Source organism: Balearica regulorum, chromosome 4, assembly GCF_011004875.1.
Source record: "Balearica regulorum gibbericeps isolate bBalReg1 chromosome 4, bBalReg1.pri, whole genome shotgun sequence".
NCBI lineage: Eukaryota > Metazoa > Chordata > Aves > Gruiformes > Gruidae > Balearica > Balearica regulorum.
The window spans coordinates 34919147-34945374 of NC_046187.1; the positions used below are offsets into that span (position 1 = coordinate 34919147).

General features: G+C 37.3%; 1 protein-coding gene across 3 annotated transcripts in view; it reads left to right on the forward strand.

Annotated features, from left to right (window-relative positions):
* Positions 1–25972, forward strand: part of LOC104642559 (uncharacterized) — a 65780-nt gene extending 39808 nt beyond the window's left edge. For 2 of the 3 annotated variants that reach the window (XM_075751752.1, XM_075751753.1), the window contains exons 14-20: positions 5840–5879; positions 6924–6975; positions 10264–10375; positions 15875–15958; positions 17497–17620; positions 22910–23000; positions 24096–25972. In XM_075751752.1, coding sequence (XP_075607867.1) covers positions 5840–5879; positions 6924–6975; positions 10264–10375; positions 15875–15958; positions 17497–17620; positions 22910–23000; positions 24096–24170 — 578 coding nt within the window. In that variant the 3' untranslated portion in view covers positions 24171–25972. Of the gene's footprint in view, positions 1–5839; positions 5880–6923; positions 6976–10263; positions 10376–15874; positions 15959–17496; positions 17621–22909; positions 23101–24095 lie in introns of those variants that run through there. The other variant, XM_075751754.1, reaches the window with a different exon arrangement.
* The last annotated feature ends 256 nt before the right edge of the window (positions 25973–26228 follow it).

Below are 26228 nucleotides of genomic sequence, written 5' to 3' on the forward strand. Positions count from 1 at the left end.
CTTCAGAGCTATTTTCCTGTTCTATAAAGGGAGCTTTTCTGCACTTGGCAGTGAAGAATCCTAGGCACAGAGACTCAGACTTTTAAATCTGTAGTAGCCTGTGGGAGTTCAGTGCAGTTCTGCATTACCTAGTCTATAGAAATTTACCCTGACTTCCTAAAAGCTAGCAATCACAGACCAGGTTCGTACTACTCAGTGAAAATGTCTTCAATATGTACAGTCCAGTCAGCCAATGTTTAGCATTTAAATACACTGTATCAACACAAGTTATTTATTTTGTCATCTTAATTTCAGATATTTTATTCTGAATAAAATACAGTGTAGAAGAGGCTCAAGAAGAGCTTTGCTGTGGGAAACTGACATTTATAGTTTAATAGGGGTTCAGTAGCTAAGAAATGTTTTACTAATAGCTGAAATCATGTGCTGACCCTTATTTCACATTAAAATGACCGGAGTTTGACACTAAGATGACAGCTGGTTAATAGCACTTGAGATTTTAAAGTGCTTGAGTACATGTAAATATTATGACTGATCTCCTCAGCGTGTTGGAAGATACTTCCAGAAATGCCCTTGTTCTAACAGTTTACTGCAGTCCCCATTTTTTTGAGAATAATACTGCAGAAGACAGTTTATCTGCTGTATTCAGAGGACATAGAGTAACTAAGATTGTATAATTGACCCCGTAAACAAAGATTGTATGTATTTTGTGCTACTCAACTGTATTGTAAGAATGGTTGAGTATAAAACCTTGGATTTCAGAGTTGTCTGGTTTGATCACCTAAAAAATAATGCTTGAGAAGTAGATGTCTTTTGATACCTGTTTTATATATAAATATATATATATATAAAATTCCTTAGAATATGCAGTAAATAGATTAATAACCTTTTGGTTGAGCTAGTTCAGTCACCAGAAATATATGGGACAAACCATCTAGGGTCAAATGCTGTAAGTTAGTGAGCAAGAGACATCATTGTATTTTGGAACTCAGTGAAGTTTCAAAGAAAGAAGTGTCACCTGTTGGCTTTAAAGTTCTTAAAGCTTTGTTAGATTTCCACTAGTCAGAGCATTTTCATGCTTTTTAATTCCAAAACATGTTGTAAAATATTTCATGCAGTCTAGCATCTTTCTTTCATATATTGCATAATCTTTTATGCTGTTGAAAAAATCCAAATTTGTATATATATACAGAAATATTTATTAATTTTTGGCAGAAGTAGATTAAAGAATAAGAAGTAATAAGACAAAATTTGGTGTGGCCATTAAAGTAGGATTTGAACAGGATAGAGGAACTAATAAGGAGGCAAAACATGAGGCTTTCCTCCCATCAGAGAATCTAGTGGTGAATTATGAGAGCTGGACAGAATGAAGCTTGTTTTGCTGGGAATTTGCATCTTGTAGGTTAATTGCACGTTCCAACTGGAGCTTTTTCTGCCATGGGTCATTTTACAGGGTGCCATAGCTATGGCATAAATTATAATGCAGTAGAACGTGGTCGTTCTGCATATTGAAATAGGTGCTTGTTTGGGCTGATTTTAAGCATTCTTTTTGCCAGGGCTGGTTTTCAGTGGATCCACTCCCTGAAATGCTTGTGCAAACACCAGAGCTGGTACAGGAGAGGAGAGAAGAATGAATGACAAAGGATGAGGAGTGGGGAGCTGACAGCCCCAACCGAGAGCAACATTGGTTTTCCCAGTACTCTTGTTTGCCTGCTACCAGTATTCATGAAATTTATCAGAAAGTTCCTGTCTTTTCCAGCATATCATATATGAGCTCTAAAAGTATTGGTATTTGCAAGTCTGTCCTCATCTGAGTTCTATAGAGACAGAACATACATAGAGGATCAGAAATGGTGGAACTGCTGTATCAAGGAGTATATCTTGAGTGGACTTCATCTCGTATTATCTACATGCACATCTGTGTACACTGCTGCCAGGTCACAGGGTGGTGGTGATTGTAGGGTGTTAGCATGCTTTGATATTCTTGAGATTCCTCTCCATCCTTCAGATTTGGGTGAAACTTGCCATTGGACAAAAAATTTGGGGTCTTGCAGGTGTGCTGGAAGAATCATGAGCACAAAGGAAAAAAAAAAAATCCCACAAACATAAATATACGTGTATGTACGCACAGAGGATGATAGCTTGTTTTCCTAAAGTAATTGGGCTGAAAATGGGTAAGATTGAAGGTAGGCTAGAGGGAAGAGTCATAAAATGAACAGACAGGTTAAGACTGTGTGAAGAATTGTGCAGATTAACTAAAGCGAAGCACTTGCTAAATAATAAATTATTTTGTAGAGTAGTGTAGACTCAAACCTTTAAGCATAGAATCCAAAAGAAGGGTCCTATATCAGTACCTAGTCACCTAGAAAGAAGTAAATTTAGTGGATTTAGTGCCTGACGCTTCTCCAATCATGCCATATATCTGGGAGTTAATGAAATCAGTGGAATTCAAGCGGTGTAATCCCCAGTACTGACTCATGGCTTTTAAATGCCAGGTCACCCAGAGAATTTGTGGTTATCAAACTAGGTCCTCAGGCACTGTATGAGGGAAAATATTCTCAGAAGTGGTGGGCTTTTGGATCATATACACTTGAAGCAAAACAAATATGATATTCAGTATTATGATTACACCAGACAAATACTGTACCTACAGACAAACATGAACAGAATATAAATAGATTGAAAGAAGTGACTCCAGTTTAAGGCATTCAGCTCACTTTGCAGTGCACCAGTTTTGTGCTGTTCTGAGGCACAGAAGCTGGCAGATGGTGGTGGCGAGTCGTCCGTCAACTGATGGTGAAGCAACTTGTCCAAGAGGGCGACTGGAGGCAGATAGGATGACGCTATGCTTAGTGATACTTTATCTGCCTTGAGAAACTAATGAATGCAGCTCTGATTGCAAAAAAGTTGTCATGTAGAGTTTCTGGGAAGAGATCAACAGCTTCAATTTAACTGATAAGATTATCAACTTGATACTGCAGCCTGATTGATACTCTCTACAAGCATGACAAATTATTCATGTGATTATAGATAAAGACATCTTCCAAAAAGGAGGGAGGGAGAGCATCTGCACAGATATTTAAGCAAGCAATGTAAAGTAAGCATAAAATACAATATAAGTAAATCTCTTTAAAGAAAGTGTCTTGGGGCAACAGTTGATCTAAGGACATCACAACTAACTTAGCAGAAGTAGGTCTGGCCACAGTGACAAACGCACTGTTGCCCGTTTGTGCTTCACCTTCCATTGCAGCCTTTCAGTTTTACTGGAGAAGTGTAATGGGTATCTGAGCCCTGGGTTGAGATAAGGTGTTGGGCTCTAGTGCTGGTTACACAAATAACAAATCACTGATTATAAGCCATAATTTAAGATTTGCTTCATCTTCTCTGCCTGATGTCTAAATAGGAATTGCATATAGATAAAATTAAATTGTACTTACAAGTACTCAGATCTTATATTAACATAAACAATGAATTGGATAATCTTAAGATAGAAACTAATAATGTTGCAACTGGGATTTTGGTGTATACTTTGCCCTGCAATTGCATTGCATTTATGTGCAGGGGTAGCAGCAGTATCTCCAGAGGCAGAGCTGCTGTTAAGTAGCTTGTGCTGGAGAACTTTGCAAGACTAGTAATAGCAAGCAGCAGTAGAAGGCTATCATAGCCTCGAGCTGTGAGCAGTGGTTGCTCTTAGATGGTTTCTTTTCTTGTCAGTGTTTAGAGAGCTCCTTTGTTGTAGGAGCCAAGTTCCATTGTGTGAGAGTAGGCAAGTGAAGAGGTTTCTCTGAGAGCTTTCAGGAAGTTGAAACTGATGTCAGAGCAAAATCTGGTATCCTTAATGAGCAGTTCAGCTGCCTAGCAGGAAGTGAGCCATGTGACAATCCACAGATAATTTAAATTAACTTTATGAACCTATATTTTCAACATGACCTTACTATAGCCAGCATACTCTCCCAACAACCTAAATAAACTAGGCATATAATTCAGTAAAATAACTGCAGTTGGTTTTAATGTTGAATGGCAATTTTCTGCTTGAACGAGTGCATGGGTAATATGTCTAGGGCTGAATTTTCACTGGACGATTTAAAATTGTGTAACCCTGATGTAAGGGACTCTTTCACATTCTATCCACTACCATAGGTTTTTTTTGCAGCAGAACTTACTGAGTAGGGAGGTGGTTATTCATGGCAATTTTATTTTTTTTCATTGAAGGCATTCTTTTTTTTTCCTGTACTAAAAAATATCATAGGCTTTTTTGGAGAAAGAGGTGTAATTAATACACCCCTAATTCCTTCCAATTGTTCTCAACTGTAACACCTTCTAAACGCTGCTGTGTCTTGAGGTTGGTTGGGTTTGGTTTTTCAGCCTCTGGCTAAAAGTATAGTCAGTGAAGTCTGTTAATCTTGTGAATTAGTTATATTGTGCAAGTAGCACATTACATTAACCAGCACACTGGCTAAGCTGGCAGAGTGATTATGGACTAGCCTTAGGCAAAAGACCTCTTTCATAACTTCAGGTTTATTTACTGTAGTTACCATCTCTGAATCAGTCATTTAAATATGCGCTGAGTTTTAGTTTTGTTGATTCCAAATGTGCCTCTGATAATAGAGCAGTGTGATCAAGATAAGGACTACATAACAGCACTCCTCTTTGAAAATTTTGTTAAAACACCTTGGTAACCACTAGTCCATGGAAATCACTTTCAATGAATGCGAATATGGCAAGACTCTAATCTGTGCTATGTTGTACTGTCTGTGCTGCTATGGCGTGCGTCCACATGACCAAGGCACCGAATGCGAACTATAATAGCCTGCTGAGAGGTAGAAGTTATCGGTGTGAGCCTAGTACCACAACAGCATGGTTAAATGGCTTTTAATCTGTTTGGAGGACAAACAGAGAATTTGCACCCAGAGGAAGCATGAAGCCCACTTTAGCCAGTATTAGTTTGAGTAAATATACCATGTGGGCAGCTTTCCACAGCATTTGTTGTTAAGGGACTGCTTAACACACTTGTTAATTCCTAGACTGATTCAACGTATGCACTTTACTGTTTCTTTCCCCTGCAATACTCTGTGGAGCTCTGATGTACCGTGTAGGCATGCTATCCATGCCAAAAAGAAGAGTGAAAAGCTATGCTTGGGATGAGGAAAGCAGAACTGTTTCTTTCAGTAATACTGAGGTGGGTGGGTGGGTTTAATGGCAGTAATACCTGGCAACCTGATTCTAAGAACAAACAAGAGTCTAAGCACTACTGCAAATCTGGGATCAGGCTAGTGACTTAAGCCCCTGTGTTACCTATGTATCAGAGAGAGAATGGGATCTGCAGCACCCAGCACCTTAAAGCAAAGTTAGCCAGTGAAAATGCTAAAGAGAAAGATGCAAGTCAATTTGAAACGGTTAATCTAATAAGAAAAGTCATATTAAGCAAGTATTAAAACAAACTGTAGTTCAGGTCAGACTTGTTTCTCTGCTCTCTCTAAAAATAAATAAAACAGCAATGGAAAACCCAAAGCTAAGTTCTTTTTCTGTCAAATATATTGCCTGACATTGGTTTATAAAATATTTGGAAGAAGCTAAAGATTTAGTTTATACTTTGCATGTTTTGAAACATTCATTATTTTGTTAAGTCAGAGTACCTTTTAAATGTTTTACTTTTTTAACTGTTGTATAAAATGTTCAGTTTTATTTATTTACAAGAACATATGTAACTTGCTAGATATTTTTTCCTATCATTTAATAAATGTGCATTATAGGAACGATCCAAGTTATGGTAAGCTATGAGCTCTGGTGTTTTGAAGATGGCTTTAACAGTTCTTTTGTGAATTTCAATTTCCATTTCCAGCACCCGGCCTCACTGGAATTGTTGGAGGGCGCCCCAGAGTGTAAGTTAACTCCTGATCATTAACTTGCCATAATGTTAGTGTTCCTACCACTCACCATCATGAGCTTCCCCACCTTGAAAGAGTAGCCACAGAAGCAACTAAAGTCTTTCCATTGCACACTATGCTTAATAACTGATAACAGGATAATAGTGAGTGCTACAGATATGTATGTAAATAGTAAAATTCTTTATTGGGTTATTGAATATGAGTTACATAAGTCACTGATCAGCTCGTAACAAAGTCTTTGCTTGATGACCTGTAGGGACAACTTTAAATGTGATTTTGTGGCAGGGCAGTAGCTCATGCATGTGCCAATATATGCAGATTTCTGGACCAGATTTCTCTTGTACCCGTTAGTTTGGAATATGGGCACAGCAAATTTATGTCTGTACCAGCCCACCTCATCTAGAAATATGAGGTCAAATGTCCCAGAACATCCCACAAAATTTTAGCATGAACCCATTATGTGAGCAAATGGAACAGAATAATACTGAGAATAGAAGGAAAAAAAAAAGAGAAAACCTGGTCTGATTCAGTATTTTTCTAGATATGGCTAAAATCTGCTGCTGATTTATATGCCCACCTTTCCATACTTTTTCATGAGAGCATCTAAAACTTTCCTGTCCCAAAGCAAATCGTTTGATATGTCTGTCTTGGACATGGAGATGGGGGGAAAAAATTGTCAATCTATTTCCACTAGCTCTGTGTAACTAGCCTAGGTATCAGACTTCAATGTCATCGAGTGCATCCTTTGTCAAGAAAATATTTTCAGTATCTTTGGCTGCTACTCCTACAAAAATCTTGTGTGGGGGGGGTTTGGGTTTTTTTTAAACAAAGTCTTACTTTATTAATAATGAAATTCAAGGAATTTCTACACTTCTCAAGCTTTCCAAAATTGTTTGGAAAACCATTGCTAATCATGGCTAAATAGCTGTTAATTTCCCAAGTGTTTGTCTGATGTATAAATAGTCTAAAGATGTATGATCTGACATTTTCTTTAATTTCTGGTTAAATGCATTTATGCTTGTTGTTTTGTGTGTCTAGGTCTCCAGTTTTGAAGCCATTTTTCTTCCATTATCCAAAAAGCAATGTTCAGGTAAGACTTACAGCTTAAAGCCTGCTCTGTTCTCTTTGAAGTAATTTGAAAAATTCTGCTGACTCTGGCAGTTCTTCAGTGACTTTGAATCCTAAAACTGCAAAGTATTCTGGTAATTTTGATTAAAAAATATTTTCCCAGAGACTAATGTTATTAACACAGAATGTTTTACAACAGCTGAACTTACTAACCTTGCATTTTAATTGCTGTGAATTTTGAAATATCTTGCATCAAAAGTGAACTTCTCTTTTCAGGTTCCTAAAATTGTAGGTTTGAATCATTTTTACTGCATTTGCAAAGAGTGCCTATGAAAATTATATATGTTTTTTTTTTAAAGTTAAAGGTTCCTCTTTAAAGAGGACGCAATTGGGTGTTCAGAGAGTTGAACATTGATCTTGTGAGCCTGGACACATCTTCTGTCTGTTTTTTTGGGGGTCTAGATTTTGTATATACTACTGGAAAAAGTATTAAAATGGGTGAATTTCCTCTGATTGACACAGGTTTTACCTTAACACAGTTGGGCCTTTTCCTTCCAAATACCCTGTCTATAAAAATAGGTGTAGTAATTTCTGCTCTTGCCTATATTGCAAAACCTGTAAAATAATGAAAGCCTGTGTGACTATTGTGATGAGTATCATGGAGGAGCCTGTGAGATCTGTCTTTGTGGCTCTAGTCAGTTGGTAACAGTAGCTTCTTTCAGTCTGAGAAGTTATGGTTCAGATGACTAGGCAGCCCTAGGTGAGAATTCAGTGTAAGATGAAACACTGAGCTAGAGCCCTGCTTCCTTGCTGTTAGGGGTGTACCTCTGTGTAGACTGAAGTCTTCAAGATAAACTTGAAGAAACTGGTTTTGCTGAAAACATAAAATGTTTGGATTTGTAAATGTTGGTCTTGGCTTTTTGAATGCCATCAGATACTTAATTCATCCTTTGGAGACTGCAGACAAAATGGCAGATAGGCCCTTCTTTTTCCAAGGCCTTTACCTGACTTTTAGCTATTGCATCTATCTCGTGCCAAGGCATCTTGATAATGATGCTTCTCACTTGGTAAGAATTTTCTCACTCATTCGCCATCAAGAAAGGGGCCAAAGGCCAGAACATTGGCCTATGGTAGACCAGAAGGCACTGTGACAGGCTTCTGCTGAGGGTGGTGAAGGGAAGCCTCAGGGGCACTGGTGGCAAGTGAAAGGGAGGGGGGAGAGAAAAAACACAGCCAACCAAAACCCCAATTGATTAAAAAAACATCTGTAAAACAACTATTAGTAAACAATTTAGGTGTTCTAATCCTTTCAGAAAAGGACTGTTTCATTTTAATGTTTTTTAACATGCATACAGCGCTTAGCACAAATAAGCCCAAATGTTACATTTGTCTTTGAGTAGTACTCTGCATTAGTGGGAAACTTCAGGCTCATTTTACAGAGGAGATGCTATTTAGTTATTAAAACTAAGTTTATAAACTCTGCATAGTGGAAAACCATTTAAAAATCTCCCACCTTTCTTGTCATTTAAAGAAGTTCAAGTACTTATTGTCACTTAAATTTTCCTTTATACAAATGACTTGTCTTTGCCAAGTGTAATGTGAAATGATTATCTTTATGGAAGTTTAGGCTAGCACTGTTTTGTTCATCAAATTAAATGTAAACTTACTAATTAGCATTGTGTTCCAGACTTGGTAAAATGCTTGTGAGATTAAATAGTAAACTAACTTAGCAGGGAAAGCAAGCAGTGTCTCATCTACTCTTTTCAATACAGAAAACCAAAATCCTTGCTCTAGGTAGCTAATCTGATGAATGCAGATACGCTATTAACAAAATGCCATGTGATCCATCACTGTTGTACTGCAGTAATATTAAAGGTTATGTAAAAGTGTGGTGTAAGTGATTCAAGTCCTTGATTCAAAGTTTTAGCCATATATTAACAACACTGATCTAGCTGGAGATTAGAGAGTAAGAAAGGTAGGAATTAACTGCTTTTCTAGATTGGAAGTTCGGTTACAAAGAGCCTAGTTGCTCTGGTGCAGCATTTGACCTAAAACCAAAAAAAAAAAACAAAACTCCATAAGGAGATTTTCAGATATGTTAACATTGCCACAGTGGGTTCTTTTGTTTTGTGTTCGATAACACCTTTCTGGGTGTCAGTTTGGATTCAATATCTCATTTGTTGTTTCCGCTGCTCTTATGCAATTGTTCTAATTTTATTATAGATCACCACTGGGTTTACAGTGCAAACAGTAGTTACTTTCCATGTATGTTTTTTCATGTTTAAAAAGTAACCTAAAACTTTCCCTAAGGAGAAAAAATTCTAGCAAACCTACTGAAGGCAAGAACATCTTTTCTGAAATGTTTTTTTTTTTTTTTAATCTTCCTCTTACATAAGCATTGGAGGCCTTTGTCACTATTAGCTATTCTCTAAGAACAGTCTTACAGACAGCTAAGATAAATAGAATTATCTTGTATTTGCTGACAACTGAGCCTTGTAACTGCTGCAGCTCAGTTGTGTATTGTTTTGTTGTGGTAGTGTAACCTGGTTGTATGTCTGAGCCTGTAGTAGTGGGAGTCCTCCAATACAGATGAAATAGATGCAGTTAATTTTTCAACATGATTGTGCTCTGTGATTTAACTGGAGAAACCTTTGCTTACATCTTAAGTGAATACCCCAATCAGCTAATGAAATAGCAAACTTGACTATGTATTTTTTTCAGATTTCTTTGGTGGTGGGTGTAGAGATAGTTCATCATACAAGATGAACAGCATGGCACTTTTTATTTCATATTTTCATCTTAGCATAAACCCAAAATACCCAGTATTAACTTATTTTTTTATAGGTTGCTTTCACAAAATTTATTTAAAGATGAATTTAGGATCTAAAGAGAAGCTTGTCATTAATACAGACAGTGACATTAAGAAAAGGGGGTTATACCATGGAAGAGCTGGAAGCTTTCAGGTTTTGAGATCCAGCTGTCAAGAGTTGTGACACAGGATTCCATGTAATGCAGCTGTGTATAGGGGGGGATGGAAAGAGAGATTTGTCTTCCTTTAAAACATGCCCAACTAGATAGAGCATTTCTTTGATTTTATACTTTTTTCCCCCTACATGAAGATATTTTTTGATGTATAATGGATCATTATTGTTGTTGTGACTTTTTAAAAGGGAGGGACAGAACCTTATCTGTAAAACTGTTACTGAAAATGTGCCAGATCAATACTTACTTAGAAATATGCTTTATTTATTCACACGTTGCACTGGATTTCTAATTTGATGGTTTGAAAATGGGTCTTTTTTTTTTCCAGATTAACCTGTTTTTAAATGGGCAGCATGTTGAGTCGTTTGAGGAGGATCTTACGTTTACATCAGATGAGGTGGTTTCATTTGATCCACCTAAGATTAGCAGTGAATTGAAAGGTATGTTCATGTTTTTATTTGTGAATGTATCATTTACTGTCTTTTGTCCTGGAAAATCATGTACTAGATTTTGTCTGTGAAATATATTTTACCTCTTTATATTATATATTTTTAAGTCTGTTGCAAAACACTTAAGCTACTTTCCTTGGAAGGAAGGAGGTTAGTGTCACACAGTATAAAATGTATTTGAGACTATTACAAGTATGTAAGTAAACTGTTACTCAGCCTAAGTCTTTAACACAACTGAAGACAGTTGAATGCAGGCTTGAAATTGAAACATGGTTTCAAAGTATACTGCAATCTTACTTTGTTAATCCTGGAAATTGTTGGTTTTATCTTTCATCAAAATAGTTGTGTTCAGAATGGAGGACAGACTTACAGAATGCTACTTAGCATTTAGATAACTAAAGTTTGGCCCTATTCCATATGGCAGCCTTCATGAAATGAACAAGAATTGGATCAGCCTGGAACTGGTGACTTTTAAAGAGAACAAACTAGGCTAATGATCCAGCATGATCATTCCAGTGTTGCTGTTAAGATTTGTCTAACCAAATTCTCTGAAGAAAGGAAAAGAAACTTGAGAAGGGCAAACCAGTGAGCTGAATGGAGCAGGTCAGGATGTCTGCAATGAAAAGGAAGTGTTGAGTGTTGTTCATACAAACTAGGTACTACGGTACGGATTATTGAAAGTGCTAGACGCTTGAAGATTTTTCTTCTTTCTAATGGGAGAACTATGTACAGTATTTCTTAATGTATAGTACACTTCATAATTCCCTTTTGGTCCAGAGTCTTTATTATCTTATTCCTGCTCACCAGAGAAATGAGAGGAATTTAATTTAAAGCAAATTTAATTTAAATTAAAGATTTTCAAATCTAAATCAGGTGACTGTATCTAAAGATTACTTGTTAGAAATATTTCTAAAAATAATACTAATGCTGAAAGAGTAATTTGGGTATTTAAGTCTGTGTATACTCAAAAAATTAATGCTGTGAAGGCACCAATACATTTAAGATTTATTCTGGATTCCAGATATAGGTGAGTAGTATTTATCAAAACTGGTAATGGAATAGTGTAATGACTAATTATAAGTTAGTATGGAATGTTCTGTATCAGTAGAGAAATTTTAAAATACAGATATGATATGTTTTCATGATATGTTTTCATATGATATGTTGCCATTTGGAAGTCACTCATACTGTATGCCTGAATGCCATGCATCACTTCATTTTCCCTGTCTATTCAAACATCTCTTCAATGCAATGATTCATGCATGGCACAGAAACAAGACAAACTCTTAAGTGTGTTTTCAGCTCTTATGTCTGTTGCAAATCTAATGTTGCACCAGAATCTGATACCTGGGAGTTCCCAGGAGGGCAGTGGGGGATTTGTACCATTGAACTGGGCGAGTTAAGGAATAGGAAGTCATTGTTCCATTTAATAAAGGGGTTAGCAAAGGTCCTGGTATTTTTTTTTAAGGTGACTGAAATGCGAAATATTGGAGAAACAAAAAGCTATTACGCTTCTCATTGCTGCCTTGTTAGAGAAAACATTCTGAGGTGCCTGACATCAGTCAGCATTTAAGTACTGAATTCTTCAGGATTTATTCAGGCAAAAACTTTTGAGGCACAGCAGAGCTCCTCTGGTTGCTTCTCCTGAGAAGGATCTCTAAACTTTTGCCCTTAGTTGTAAATAGCAATGTTTTCTGTGTGTGACTAAATACCTACTTCTGTGGCTTAATGCATGGACAGCATGGATGAGAAATAAGACAAATAGGTTAGACTATAAAAGGAGTAACTTCTAAAACACTTTCTGTCAGCATTTAGTAAGGAGGGAAGTATTTTTCTTAGTTTCATGGTTATCTCAAGTGTGAGGGACTGGTAGTTGTCTTTGAATAGATAAGAGAAATATGTGAAAATGGATTTCAAAAATGCTGCTAGATGTGGTTCTGGGAGCGTGGAATTTGAATTTACCATTTGCCCTAGCTTTGAAGGGCATTCTTTTGTAGATTTGTTTAAGATGTTTATTAAATGAAAACAATTTCCTGATAAACAGATCATGAAAGATAAATCAATTAGGGTAATAATAAATGAGAACACCAGAAGACTGTCTTGAACTGGTTTTGTTTAAAGGGAGACTGCCAAAGACTGACTGTTTAAAATGTCTGATGGAGAAAAGACTTCTAGAGCTTATACAGTTTAAACACTGTCATACTTCAGCCTTTGAAGAAGCACTACATTTTTTTCTTGAATTCTGTATTGAATGAAATAATTATTAAAAATAATGTGATTTCTGTGGTGTATGAAGTGTGGTAGTCCAGAATGAACAATGAGCTTTAGCTGGACTTTTTCCGATCCTCTCTCAATGGAGATGTTTAATCAAAAATAATATTCCCCAATTAAACACACTCTTAATATTTTCTGACAAGTTTCATGGCACATTTCTGCTTGCATCTTTCATGGAGGTGAACATGGAAAAGAGCATCAAGCTCAAAACAAACCTCTTGTGTCAACTTTTTCATTGTATGCTTTCACCATTTCAAATTTCATGCTACTGTGACTTAGTACCGATGAAGAACCATTGTGCCAGACTAAACTATAATCACTCTTGGAATCACATCTTTGACAGCAATCCGATATACGTTATAAAACTTCAGGTCTTGGTGAAAGCAGTTTAACACTGATATGCTGCTGTTTGGGGTGTGGGTAGATGTTCTCTTTCTGATCCAGCTGTGCCAGTAGAAGAGGTGGCTGTGGTGAGCCCCCAGTTATTCATTATTGTTTTCCCTGTTATTCCCACTCAGATGTGCCAGTAAAGCCACTCTTGTAAGTGTTGCCTGATCTGTTTCGACCAAATAAGTACCACGAACTAAGATACACTATACAAATTATGTGTGATGTTGTAATGAGGCGTTTTTGTCATCCACAGTATCCCCCACCCCATACCCAAATGGATTTCTGGGATCTGTCCAGCTGCTGCTGCTGCCCCAGACTTGCAGCCTCCCTTTCTGACAGGGACAGTGAAAACTACAGGCAGTAGGATTTGGACATGGTTTCTTTGTTACCCAGCATTGCTAAAGCTCTTTAGGTCAGCCTGGCTCATGTCTGAGGAGTCAGCAATTCTCTGTGGGCAGGAAGGTAGTTGAAGGTAATGATGATTTGGCTAGTGCTGGGTTTACCTGGTTACCTGACGCAGTTCATGGAGTGCAACTCTACCCATGACTTAATAGTAGGTGCACTTTAAAACATACTTGAACTTACCACAGTGTTAATTTTGTTTTTAAGTGTAACTTAAACATTCATTTGTATCTTGAGGGCGAATTTAAATCTGTATGGTTACACTTGTAAATATAGTCTGCCTTTGGCCAGCATTTAGAGCATAACTTCTTTAGTATTGGGTCTCCCTAAAGTTAAAAACAAACCCACAAAACCAGCACAATAGTTGATATTCTCAGCAGAAGCAATAACAATACAGAGAAGATAGTGATGCATTTTCAAATTGCATTGTGTCTTGCAATATGGCGTTTGTCCAACATGACTGTAATTTGCAAGACCCTCTCTTCCATTCCTCTAAATCTGACAGTTTTTAACACACTAGACTGAAATGTCCTGTGAAAAGCCAGGGTGTGTAGCACCCGCAGTTGTGACGGAGAGCAGGAAAGCTGCTGCTTCCCTGCTCTGTATGTTCCCCCTACCGGTGTCGTGGGGCAGAGGCGGGGAGAGCTTCTGCTTGTCTACAGAGGGATGAGAAAATGAGGGGAAGGGGACAGAGGAGAGGGCAGCCCGGGGGTGAGAAGTCTACATGTGAGTCAAGAGTGTAGGTGAGCGTTAGAGATGCTGGGACTGAAAAGCCAGGGATGCCAGGAGAGCTGATGTGGCTATAGGGGAGCTGGATCAGAAGCAAAACTGGCTGGAAATTACTAGATTTTCACTGCCTAAAACTGGGATACAACCTATGCTTCAAGTTTCACTATTATGCTGCCATCAGCAGATACCTTAGTGGCAAAGTGAGTGCTTCATCTCTTGCTTTGGGGGAACAAACTAGATGGTGACAGCCTACTACTCTTAGTAATCAATGACTGCAAGCGGTCTGTGCTGTGTAACTCAACCATCAGACCTCACATATAAACTGTGTGGATCCCACAAGATTTGAGTTTCTGGATTTGAGCAGGAGTGGGTTTGTTTTTTTGATATACAAATGGATAAAAATAATGTGAACCTTTGTTCAATGAAGCACAACAATCCTTATGTTCCTAAAGTCTTGAAAATCCAATAGTCAGACATCAAGAAGTTAAAAAATGTGTTTCCTATAGAGCATGCATTTATAACCATTATGACCTTTTCTTCTATAAACAGACATTACAGAATTAACAGGACAGTAGCAACTACATGTATTTTCCACCTGCAATGGAAGCAGAAATCTGTGTGTTAAGGGGACAAAAGTTGTCAGTCAAGAAATGACAAGTAGCTGCTACTCCTCCTTCAGAGATAACCATATTGCTAAGACCAAGATAAATTTCCATATTCAATGGTGGTGGAAGAGGGGATGGTAAAGAGGTGTAAAAGAGCTTTTAGAGATGGAGCAGGAGGGATCAATTTTGTAATTTTGGCCTTCAGCCTCACCTCTTGTTCTCCAGGTTTTCTTGTGGGAAGAAAGCTTGGGAAACATTTTCAGGAGTACTACAAACCATGCAGAAATTATACCCTTAAAATGGCAGTTCTTCAAAAGCACAACTACAGGCTGGGCAGAGAATGGATTGAAAGCAGCCCTGAGGAGGACGACTTGGGTGTATTGATTGATGAAAAGCTCAACATGAGCCGGCAGTGTGTGCTTGCAGCTCAGAAAGCCAACTGTGTCCTGGGCCGCATCAAAAGAGGTGTGACCAGCAGGTCAAGGGAGGTCATTCTCCCCTTCTCTGCTCTTGTGAGACCCCACCTGGAGTACTGCGTCCAGCTCTGGGGGCCCCAGTACGGGAGAGACATGGAGCTGTTGGAGCGAGTCCAGAGGAGGGCCACGAAGCTGATCAGAGGGCTGGAGCACCTCTCCTATGAGGACAGGCTGAGAGAGTTGGGGTTGTTCAGCCTGGAGAAGAGAAGGCTCCAGGGAGATCTAATTGTGGCTTCCCAGTACCTGAAGGGGCCTACAGGAAAGCTGGAGAGGGACTGTTTATAAGGGCACGGAGTGATAGGACAAGGGGTAATGGCTTTAAGCTGAAGGAGGGTCGATTTAGATTAGATGTTAGAAAGAAATTCTTTACTGTGAGGGTGGTGAGGCACTGGAACAGGTTTTCCAGAGAAGCTGTGGCTGCCCCATCCCTGGAAGTGTTCAAGGCCAGGTTGGATGGGGCTTTGGGCAACCTGGTCTAGTGGAGGGTGTCCCTGCCCATGGCAGGGGGGTTGGAACTAGATGATCTTTGAGGTTCCAACCCAAGCTGTTCTGTGATTCTATGTACTATTATTTGTAGTTATCATTAACATGTATTCATTTTTTATATTGTATAGATCTGCCAAGTGGTCCACATACTTACCGCTTAGAAGATCTTGCCTATACTAGAAGCGGAGACAAAGGCAACTCTGCAAACATAGGTATTTTTCTTTTTCTTGCTTTCTGAAGTAATATAATATTTTCACATATGTCTTATATATTAAGTGCTCTACTTAATTTTTTGAAGGCTCTCACATTACTTGATTTTCATTTTTTAATTGTGTCTGTGCTGAAACAAAAAAAAAATTATGTATAAACCAAGGATTTTACTACAAAATACCTGTAGCTTTCTGTTTAGCAGCTATTGAAAACTGAGGTATTAAGAAAAACTACTTGTATGTCATACCACAAAGATAGATCTTTGTTTAGGGTTGCAAAGTTGAGCTTCCCAAAGTTAAGAAATGCCTTTTTAAGGCTTCCTTTACACATTAGTTGCTACTCCTGCATGCGTACATGTTATGTAATATAATCTCTTGGTTGTGTGATCATGTATAGTATTTCCATACATGAATTTTGTAATGTGTATGGCTAAAACATTGACACTGTTAGGAAATAACAAAGTTGTTCTTGCATGTAAGAGAATGTTTTTATTATATTGTTAATCCAAATGGTGTATTTCAGTGTGCAGTCTCTTTACATTGATTGTACTGCTCCTTGCATTGTTTAATAATTCCTTCTATTCCTTACTTCTGCATGCAACAATTGGCTCTCTTGTTGGAAGATGAGAGTGTGTGGTGTTCAAAGCTCAGTATGAATTAAAGGTGCGTTTGGGATTTGATTTGCTCTTAGCTGTCATGCTAAAACTGATTAATTTTGTTCATTTATTTTTAGGAATATAGTTTTCTTGTCCTTGTTTGTGAAACTGTTTTTTGGGTTGAAGAATGAAGGAATGTTGATTTTTTTCCTTTTTTTTCCCTCCCTTTCCCCATGGTTGACCACTGTTGCAGTGTAGCATTGCCAAATCATGAATGATGCATAGCTAATAGATTTCCTCAGATATAAAGACACTACTGCTGTATTAAGGAACAACAATAACAACAACAAACTTGACCTCTAATTTAGCTTTGAAGTCCACAGATAAAAAGATCCCTGTGACACAAATCTGCTTTCCTGATCCTGCTGTGGAACCTCAGCTTCAGCATAAAGTTACCTGAAGCTTATGAAAGCATATTTACAGCAATAAAAATGTAATTGTGATTTCCTACACTTATGTCAGGATCTCATGCAAGGAGTGGGTCAAGGACCAAACCGTCAGTCACTGATCATGCCTTGTTACGGTTAATTGCAATTACTTGTCTAAGTCTTGCAAACCATTTTGGGGAAGAGGACTGCCTGTGGGTTGTTTGTTGCGATGATACTGTTGTTCTTTAGGTGTCTTTCAGTGGCCTGAACTGTTTGCAGCCAGAAAAAGTCCAATAATCACTTAATCTGGGAGCATTCTTTTGTGTCATGCTCCACATTACCTCTCCACTGACAGAGGGAAAGCTGTCATACTATTGGTTTTTATTCAGGAGCTCATTAAAAAGGATCCATATGTACAGTTTCAGTTAGGAGGAGGATCTCAGATCAGTTTTGAAAGGATAAGTACAAATTAGTTTTAACAGCTCTTATTCCAACTAACACCAGTTATACCTAACAGGTGTGATAGCACGGCATCCCCTCTACTATCCGTACCTAAAGAAAACTTTGACTACTCAAGCCCTGGAGAATTACTTCCAACACCTTTTAGAGCAAGAAAAACCTGAAGAACAACTAGTGACAAGGTGAGTAGCTTGCTGCTCAGTCCACTCTTGTATGGTAGATATATGATTATATCAGAAGTTATCTTAAAGTATATAAACATAAATATTGCAAACCTGTGTGTTTTGTCTTCATTTTTATGTATCTTTCTTTGCCTTTTTAAATAACTTGAACAATAGTCATTGAAAAAGAACACGAACGTGGGCCTCTCTTGAAGCTGGACAAAGGCAGCGAATCAGTTTAGTGAAGGCATTCAAATTCCCAGAATTAGAATATCAGCGTTGGGACTATTTCTTTGTTTTGTTCCAGTAGAGAATGTCTCTACAAAATAGAAATAACTTCTAATGTCCTTTGAGAAATGTATCTTTCCATTATTTTTGAACTATTTGGAGACTACAGGAGCCTTAGTAACTGAAGCTTCCCGAGCCTCAGAGCCACTGCAGATCTGGGAGTTTGAAATCCCTAAAACACCACTGGAAAAACATTCATGCAGCCAGTATGGACTGGAGCCCAAACTTACCTGATCATCCATCAGAAACGTGCCTTGTCCTATCCCCATCTCTGTAAAACACTTTAATCTTTATGAAGCTCACTCACTTTAGAGAAAGTATTCCTTTGAATACCCCTGTCTCACCCACATTTTGCCAGAATTTAAAGAAAAACCACATCTAATTTCCCTTTTTAAAACACAAAAGAGAATACATCCTAAACAGGATACTTTTACCTGGTATTCATCTACAAAAGAATATCCTCTGCCAGTAGACAGCATACATAACATTTTTGTTTTCAGCTGGTGCTCAGGGTCCTTCCTGGGTACTGGCAAATAAGATGTACTGCTCTGTACCATGAGGTAATAGGGCTCATTCTCCTAAGGATGTCAAATGAAACAGCTGACAGATTTTAAACCTTTGTCTCTCCTTAAAAACAAACAAAAGCTTAATGTTGCAACAAACAAGTCTTCTAAAACCTGTTTTGATACAAAGTCAATTCTGCAAATACAGAGATTCTGCCAAAATCATTACATATTTCCATGGGTGATAAACTCAAGTGTCTCTTTCCATGTTCAAAGAGCTTGAGTCAGAAAGGTGCAGCTCAAAGCTCAGAGCTTGGAGTTATTTTAACCCCTGATCTTTGAGTTATAAGTGCTTGTTCTTTGTCTTCATAAGCAGCTCAGTGCAGATCTCAACCACTGTTTCAAAAGTGCTAACAAATCTGTGTATCTAATAAATTGTGATACCAAAAAATGTAATTGAATTTCCTCTGAAACAGAGCAAAGAAGAGAAGAAATCAAAAGTCCCATGCCTCCTAATGATACTTCTAGAAATTGATTCAGTGTTGTTGCTTAATGCTGTTCATGTTCATAAATAAAAGTTGAAATTTGCTGTGTCTGGATGAAGCCAATTTATTTTGATTAATTAGATTATCTGTTCCTGTGTTTGGCTTCCTTTTAATGATGTGATAATGGAGCTCTGTGAGTGAACTGAAAAACTACTGGGGAAAAAGAATAAATCCTTTTGTGGAAATATTTAGGATTATAAGGATTATGCTCATGTGCTTCAGATTGTATAGTTTCTTTTTAAATTACTTGTTTATTTAACTGTCATAAAAAGAGCTATCTTTTTCATTTTCCTTCATTTCCTTTATTTAAATTGTGAGTGGCTAAAAATATATATAGTAGTGTTGTTACTAAAAACATACCAACCCTGGCTCTGCCTCACTACAGAACTGAGATTGTCAGCCAGTTGCCTTTCATTCTTTTTCATTAAAGCTATTAAATACGTGTACTAAACAGAGAAAAGGTGGGATTATTTTGGTAGAGAACACTGAAAAATCAAACTTCCAGATTTTCAGGTAACATAACAACCAAGATGGTTTTTCAAACCCCTCTCCCCATACCCCCAAAATTCCAAACATATATACTCTATACAGTGGGGGAAGTAATCACATTATTAACAGTTAATCACAGTTTGTCTTGGGCATAGGAGTGATGCACAAGCTCAACGTGAAAGGTCAGACCTTTCATGTTGAGTGATGGTAAGGAAGACATGGCCATATTCAGACAGAAATTTATAAAAGGACTTTAGTTTCTTGAATTCTGACTGGTACCATAATTAAAAATAACATCAATGCTGTAGTAAGATGAGTAGCTAGAAAATCATACTGCATGTGAAAGATTTTTTTTTTTTTTTCCTTTAGCCATCTTGCCCTCTGGGTTACTACTAAGTTATCTGTGTGGTGTTTTGTATACAAGACTTTTATAAATTGAGATCTGGTAATGTTAAAGTGGAATATGAAACTTTCAGTGGTATTGTATTAGGTAAGTCATTTAAGGAGGATAGTAAAAATATCCTGTGAGAATGTGCTGGTTTCATCTGAAATATGGCTATCTTCATGTTTTGAGAGTATTCCAATGCTCAGAAATAAAAATTATATGACTGCTGATTTCTTCTTATGGGATACGTTTACTAAAAGCTGAAAAACAAGAAATGTGGATACTGATGCTTCTAGATTGCATTTCTTTGTATGTATATTTATTGGGGGGGGGGAAATTGCTTCTCTACAGTGTATCTCTTCTAGCCTATAGATTTGGTTCCTGCTTTCCTCTGAGAGGAATCCTATCTTTTTTCTTTATTTAAATGCACTAAAGAATTTTTGTACCATTATTATTTCCATGCATTTTTAACAGGAAATTGACAGGGAAACTCGACTTCTTTGAATATGTGCAGACAGCACTTTAAAGGAAGTAGTTAAGCAGGCACCCTATTGTGCATAAGCATAGGAGTTCAGCTACAACAGTGAATTTTCCTTGTTTTATTGGTTTCTGTCACAGCCAGAATAAACCCTTCTTTGAAGGGTTTATTTGTTTTCTTTCTGCATTTTAAGAGCAGAAAACTTAAAACTTCTGATTGAATTGTACCATTAGATAATATTTTTTCTTTTTAGATCTGTTAATTAAACTTACATTGTTTAATTGTGCTGGGTAAATGCAGGTCAACATTTTCATTGATGTATTGTTGCTGTTTCAGACTATTACAATGGTTATAGTGTTGAGTTTTTTAATTGTGAGCATATTTTTTTGCGCAGAAATATTTTGGATGCTTAGATTCTTCAAACAGGCCTTAAAATATTGAAAATGCTGCTCTTTATTATTTTGTAATCCTAGTTTTAGCTAGAGCTATCTCACTAAATATTTTCTCGAAGTACTTGAAGTGAATGTGCTGTTCTGTGATGTTCCAAATTAAGATCTGTTGCTTGTATTACATAATCCCCCTGCCAGAATTACTGCAGAAACTGAAATGAAATTCTTCCACTCTTTGTCATTTGCTTCTGCTTTTGTACACTCTTCAGTTTCTCTCCTGATTTTTTTAAAATGATTGATTTTCATGAAACCTCTTTTGAGAGCTGAAGTATTAGCTTCTGGAATACATATTCCATTAGTCTAGTTCTCATGGAGAGATCTGCCAGTTGTGAAATCACTTGCTGCCTGGAAGTCTTTTCCAGTTTTTCAGGGTAGAATTTACAGTGTAGTATTTTGGTAGACCTCTAGCTCTCATGGTATATGGTTATTGGTAATTTGTATTGAGTATTTAGTTGAAAATTTTGTGAGGTCCTTTGATCCTGCTATGTAGTTGATTATGCTATTTAAACTTAGTAAATTATGTAGATGACTTATTGTGGAAATGGCTTTATTCTTCATATTCCTGTTGTCAAGTAGAGCACTGTTGGATTAACTAAACTTCCCTGCTTTCCCAATGGATTTGCCTTTAAGCATGATAATGTTGCCTGGCAACTAGTTTTCAAGGAAGATCAACAGAATGCTAACACCACTTTTCTTAGTCACAACTAACAATGTTAATACTAGAATGTGGTAATTAAAGAGTAGAAGCAACAGTGAAAACTCCTTGCCTCGGAGACAGGCACAGACACTCCATGACTACTGCTTGCAAGAACATAATGAGAACTAAAGTGTTTGCCAGGCTGTTCAGCAGAATCATAGGCTGACAACATCTCCTTCTGTGAAAGGTTTGGGTCATCTGCCCAAGATACGAGAGCGTACAGAGCTGGGAACATCAACAGCCATAATTTTCACAATGCTAAGAAGGAGCTGAGAAAGATAAACCTCAGAGAGACAAAATCAGCAGTACGAGAGCACTGCAAGAAATCCAGCTATTTCGGAGGACAGATTAGAAGAATCTGCCCCAAACAGATGAAGATCAGATAGATCACTAAAGAAAAATAGATGGTGTTGGAGGAAGCGTGATTTCAATTGCAGCAAACACCTGGAGACAGAGCAAGAATTGGACATCATCTTTCTGCATTATTCCTCATGTCTTTCTGATGTTCTGATTAAACCCTTTCCTATGGAAAAAAGGAAAGCTGTCGAGTCCTTAGATAAAGAAAATATTGGAGGAAAGCAAAACCAAAGAAAAACAAGAAGACGACAAGGAAGATGACGAAACACTGAAAAACTGTGCAAGGAGAGGCAAATGGAAATATGTTATAGACCTATTTTTGGAATTTGAAACAACTTTGTTAGGAAACCACAGAGCCATTTGCCAAACTTCTACAGAAGTTTCCAAATTGGAATTGCACCAGTCAAAAGCAAGGATGGAAAAATGCTTACAGTGGCAATGGAACAGAAAAATAGGTCTATCACACTAAAATAAAACTTTATCATCTGAACAAAATACATGGCTCCAAGAAAGCATTGAAATGTAGCTCTACTCTTCATTTGTTGTAAAATTGTCTGTAGTTGGTCATAAGAGTTTGATTTAGTAACTCATAGTGATTTCTCAGTAATAAAGAGGATGCCGTCCCAATTAGCTGGCAGCCTTTGTTAGCAAAAGTGAGTTCCAGGAATTAAGCGATTGTATTTTGCAGTATCAGAACTAGGAAATACTAAAAATACTTCCTGTAGCCCACTACGTTCTCTGAGTTCATATTGGATCTTGCACCTCTTGCCTATGGAGCTTTCTATAGGGGCTTTAACTCTTGGGGGGGTGGGTGGGTGGGGGGGAAGTAGAAAACAACCTCATTAGAAATGAATGAGTTTTGAAGTTGAGTAAGAGGAAAGGAGCATTACTTTATGGTCCTACTTTAAAACTATTAAGAACTATTGATTTGGAGCAAGGGGAAGGAACAAGAAGGCAGGGAAAGCCATGGGTTAATCTTTAGTTAACTTTTAGGCTTGACTAAGCAGTGGGATGCCATCAGAAGCATGACACTTGTGCACGCAGTCTTTTGCTTGATGTTCTGTATGAGTGTTTCTTACAAAATCTCCTGAGAAACAATGTGTGGACTTGACTTTACAGATACGAGTTGCCAGGAATCCATGGATTAAATTTTGTTCTGAAGAATTCCCTTGGTGGTGGTGGCATAGCATCCCTAAGAAGCGACCCACAGGCATGTATCAAAGCATTGATTTTAATGTAGTTATCTTTTTATCACTATGTATTATGCAGTCTCTTTATAACTAGCTTTTGGGCTGGAACTGTTTTTGGTTTTGACTCTTTAGTTCCTTTTAATTTCCTGTCAATATACATAATCTACTTAATTGTTTTAAGGTTTGAAAACAACACAGGCAAGTAGAAAGTTCATTTAGGGTATTGGGTGAAAGAGTTGTACGGGAAATTATTAAGAATCATCAAATCAGTTATGCTCTTCATGATGTGCTACCTATGCTTTTAGATGCACCAGCAAAATCAGCTTCTCAAAGGCTGTCACTTTTTGAGAATACAAATTTACTAGATAATTCTGATTTAAGTGTTTCCTAGTACATACAGGAACGGTTAACTGTACGACAACTCCTCTAGCTTAGCATATGACTCCTATAGTTAAAATACTGATAACTGATACAAATCTGAAAGAGAAAGATAGATGAGTAGGAGATCTTTTGTGTTGATGACATTATGTGAATCTGAAACTAACATTTTCTTGCAAGTGTACAATTTGAGTATTAAATATTTGAAACATCTAAACCTGAAGATAAGCTGCCTTAATGTGGCAATCCCATGGCAAAGCATAGCTCTGCCACCATAGGCTGAGAAATGCTTATGTGTACTAATAACCTCAACATAGTTGAGAAGACTAATCACAACATAAGATGATGCCATGTATGAATCAGATAGCAGAATTGAACCCAAAATAAATTTATTTTAGTACTAGGTACTAAATAAATTGAAATAAACTATTCAGTCTGTTCAGGTTTAGATGCTTTAAAACTCAACTGTATAGTTCTCCTTACATAACTATATTGGCTCACAAGTGAGCCAAATAAATGGAAAAGGTAAATACAACTTTGGATAACACACAATCCAAGGCTTGATAAAACTCACCCAAAATTTATATAGAGAGCTAAATAGTCATAAAACTTAGAAAACATACTGAATTCTTGCATTGATTATATAAAGTACACTTGAACCATTTTTAAAAACTTAATTTACAAAGGTAGTATATTTAGACAGTAAAATGAAATGTTGGTTTGTTTTTTTCTTACAGGGCAAAGCACTTGGACAGATGCTGTTGGATTTCCAGATTAAAAATGTTCCTGACTTAAAATCACTGATAGAGTAACAGGTGTTTGATACATATGCTTTTAATACTGAGTGGTATAAAAACATTTTATAAACAAGAACTGGCTTCTTGAGTGAGACTTTTTTTTAAAGTCAAAGAGTAGAAATTAGTGACAGTTATCTCTCAGAGGCTTAGCTATATGGCACAGATTAGCAGATGTTTTGAGTAATACCAGACTAATAGCTTTGTCTGTGACTGATAACATTTCCTGTCTAGATAATACATTGGATGAAGAATTAATTTATTTCCTGTAAAATAGAATTAATCAAATTGCAACATAACACTTTATTACGAGACAAGATAATCTTCGTTCCAAGATGGAAATTACCTCCTGTTCAGTCCATGTCTCTTTTCCTTCTCTCAATCTTTATTTGAAAATTAAATGGCCCGATATAGTCGAGCTCCTGTCAGCTGTTTGTCCTGTGCATAGAGTGATGCTGGGTAACCTGCTGTGCATCGCTGTGAAGTCAGCACTGGCTGGTACTGGGAAACAGCTTTCCCCATAGGGCAATAAAGAAAAGTAGTAATTGTTACTGTTATAGCATGACTGGTAGTAAATGCTGACCTTTGGTGATCCACCAAACTTCCAGCACTTTGTCCAATTAATGACACAGTTTATTATTAGGGTTTCCCGCACCTCTGATCCATTGGTTGAAAGCACTGACTAGTAGTAACTTGCAGATCTAGGCGTGGGAATAAATGTGAAGATGAGGAAAGGAGAGTGCTGTGAGCTAGTCTGCCTGCTTGTGCTCTCTTGTGATGGTGTGACCCTGGTGGGGAGGAAGGGGGGCTGGGTGGTGGAGGGATACCTTGTTTTCTTTCAGGGCTGTTAAGTTCTCATTTTGTGCAGCAGAGTCCTGCCTGGATTGTTCATGTGACTGTCATTTGCATTGCCCTTACCACAGAAAGGTCTGTCCCTTGCTGTGAAGGAATACCATCTTCAGTGCAGTGTGCTCGCCTCTCTTTTGACTCCCAGTTCTCACCTCCATTTCTCCCTTCCTGCAGAATGACTTGCATGTTCAAATTAGGACACTCTTAAATGTCTTCACCTGATTAAGCAGAGACTTAAAAAATCTGTATCATGCTTCCAATGACTCTATTTCCTCTGCAGAAGCCATATAAATATTAATCTGCATGTTCAGGCATTTTATATTCAGAAATTAATCTTTTCCTTTATTTTGGGGTACTATTAATTGTTTCATGCTGACAAAATGAGACATTACTAATACCAGATAAAATGATGAAAATGAGAGTATTTTTTTAACTGTCACCAAAACTACCTGTTAGTTGTTCCTAAATCTCAATCTGTGCTACCACTACAATTAATTTCCTAGCCTCTTGCTTGCTAATAAGGACTATACAACTAATTGTTCCCACCTTTTCTGTGGTTCTGTTAATTTGAATTGAAGGTATTGTAAGTAAGTGAATACCTTATCCATGTAAACATACTATTCTCTTAGTGAGCCGTAAGTGTTATCAGTGTATACAGCATGATTCAGTCTAGTTGTACAAAATCAGTCATTACTTCATTGCAGAAAAATATCCAACTTCAAAGGGAGAACAGCATGCTGGTTTTATTATCTTTACAGCCATTGGTAATGATTTGGAAGCCTATTAATGTAGCAAAACAGACAAAGATACTGAGAGGAAATAAGAAAAAAGTGATAGACCTCAATACCAAACCAATAAGGATAAAAAGGCTACAGTAAATATTTGCATTTTACTCCATATGGTGCTTAAGTGACTCTGTAAATGTGTATGCAATAATTTTTGAATAAAAGTGAACATTTATAAAGTATAAATTTTAGTCATTTATGCTGTTTCTTCTACTGGAAGAGAGTGATACTCAGTTCAAAGGTTCTTTGTTCTGGGGTTATTTCACTTGCCTGCAATTTTGTGCATTGTCTTGCTGGTTCCCTTCTTCCGTTAGATTTTGTCTATTCTGTCCCTAGTCTTTGTTAAATACAAAAACTGAAAAAGTGATACTGTTTGCTAAAGAGCTGGTCATTTACAGCTCTACAATGGAAGCTGTAATTTGCTGAAAAGAACGGTACAGTG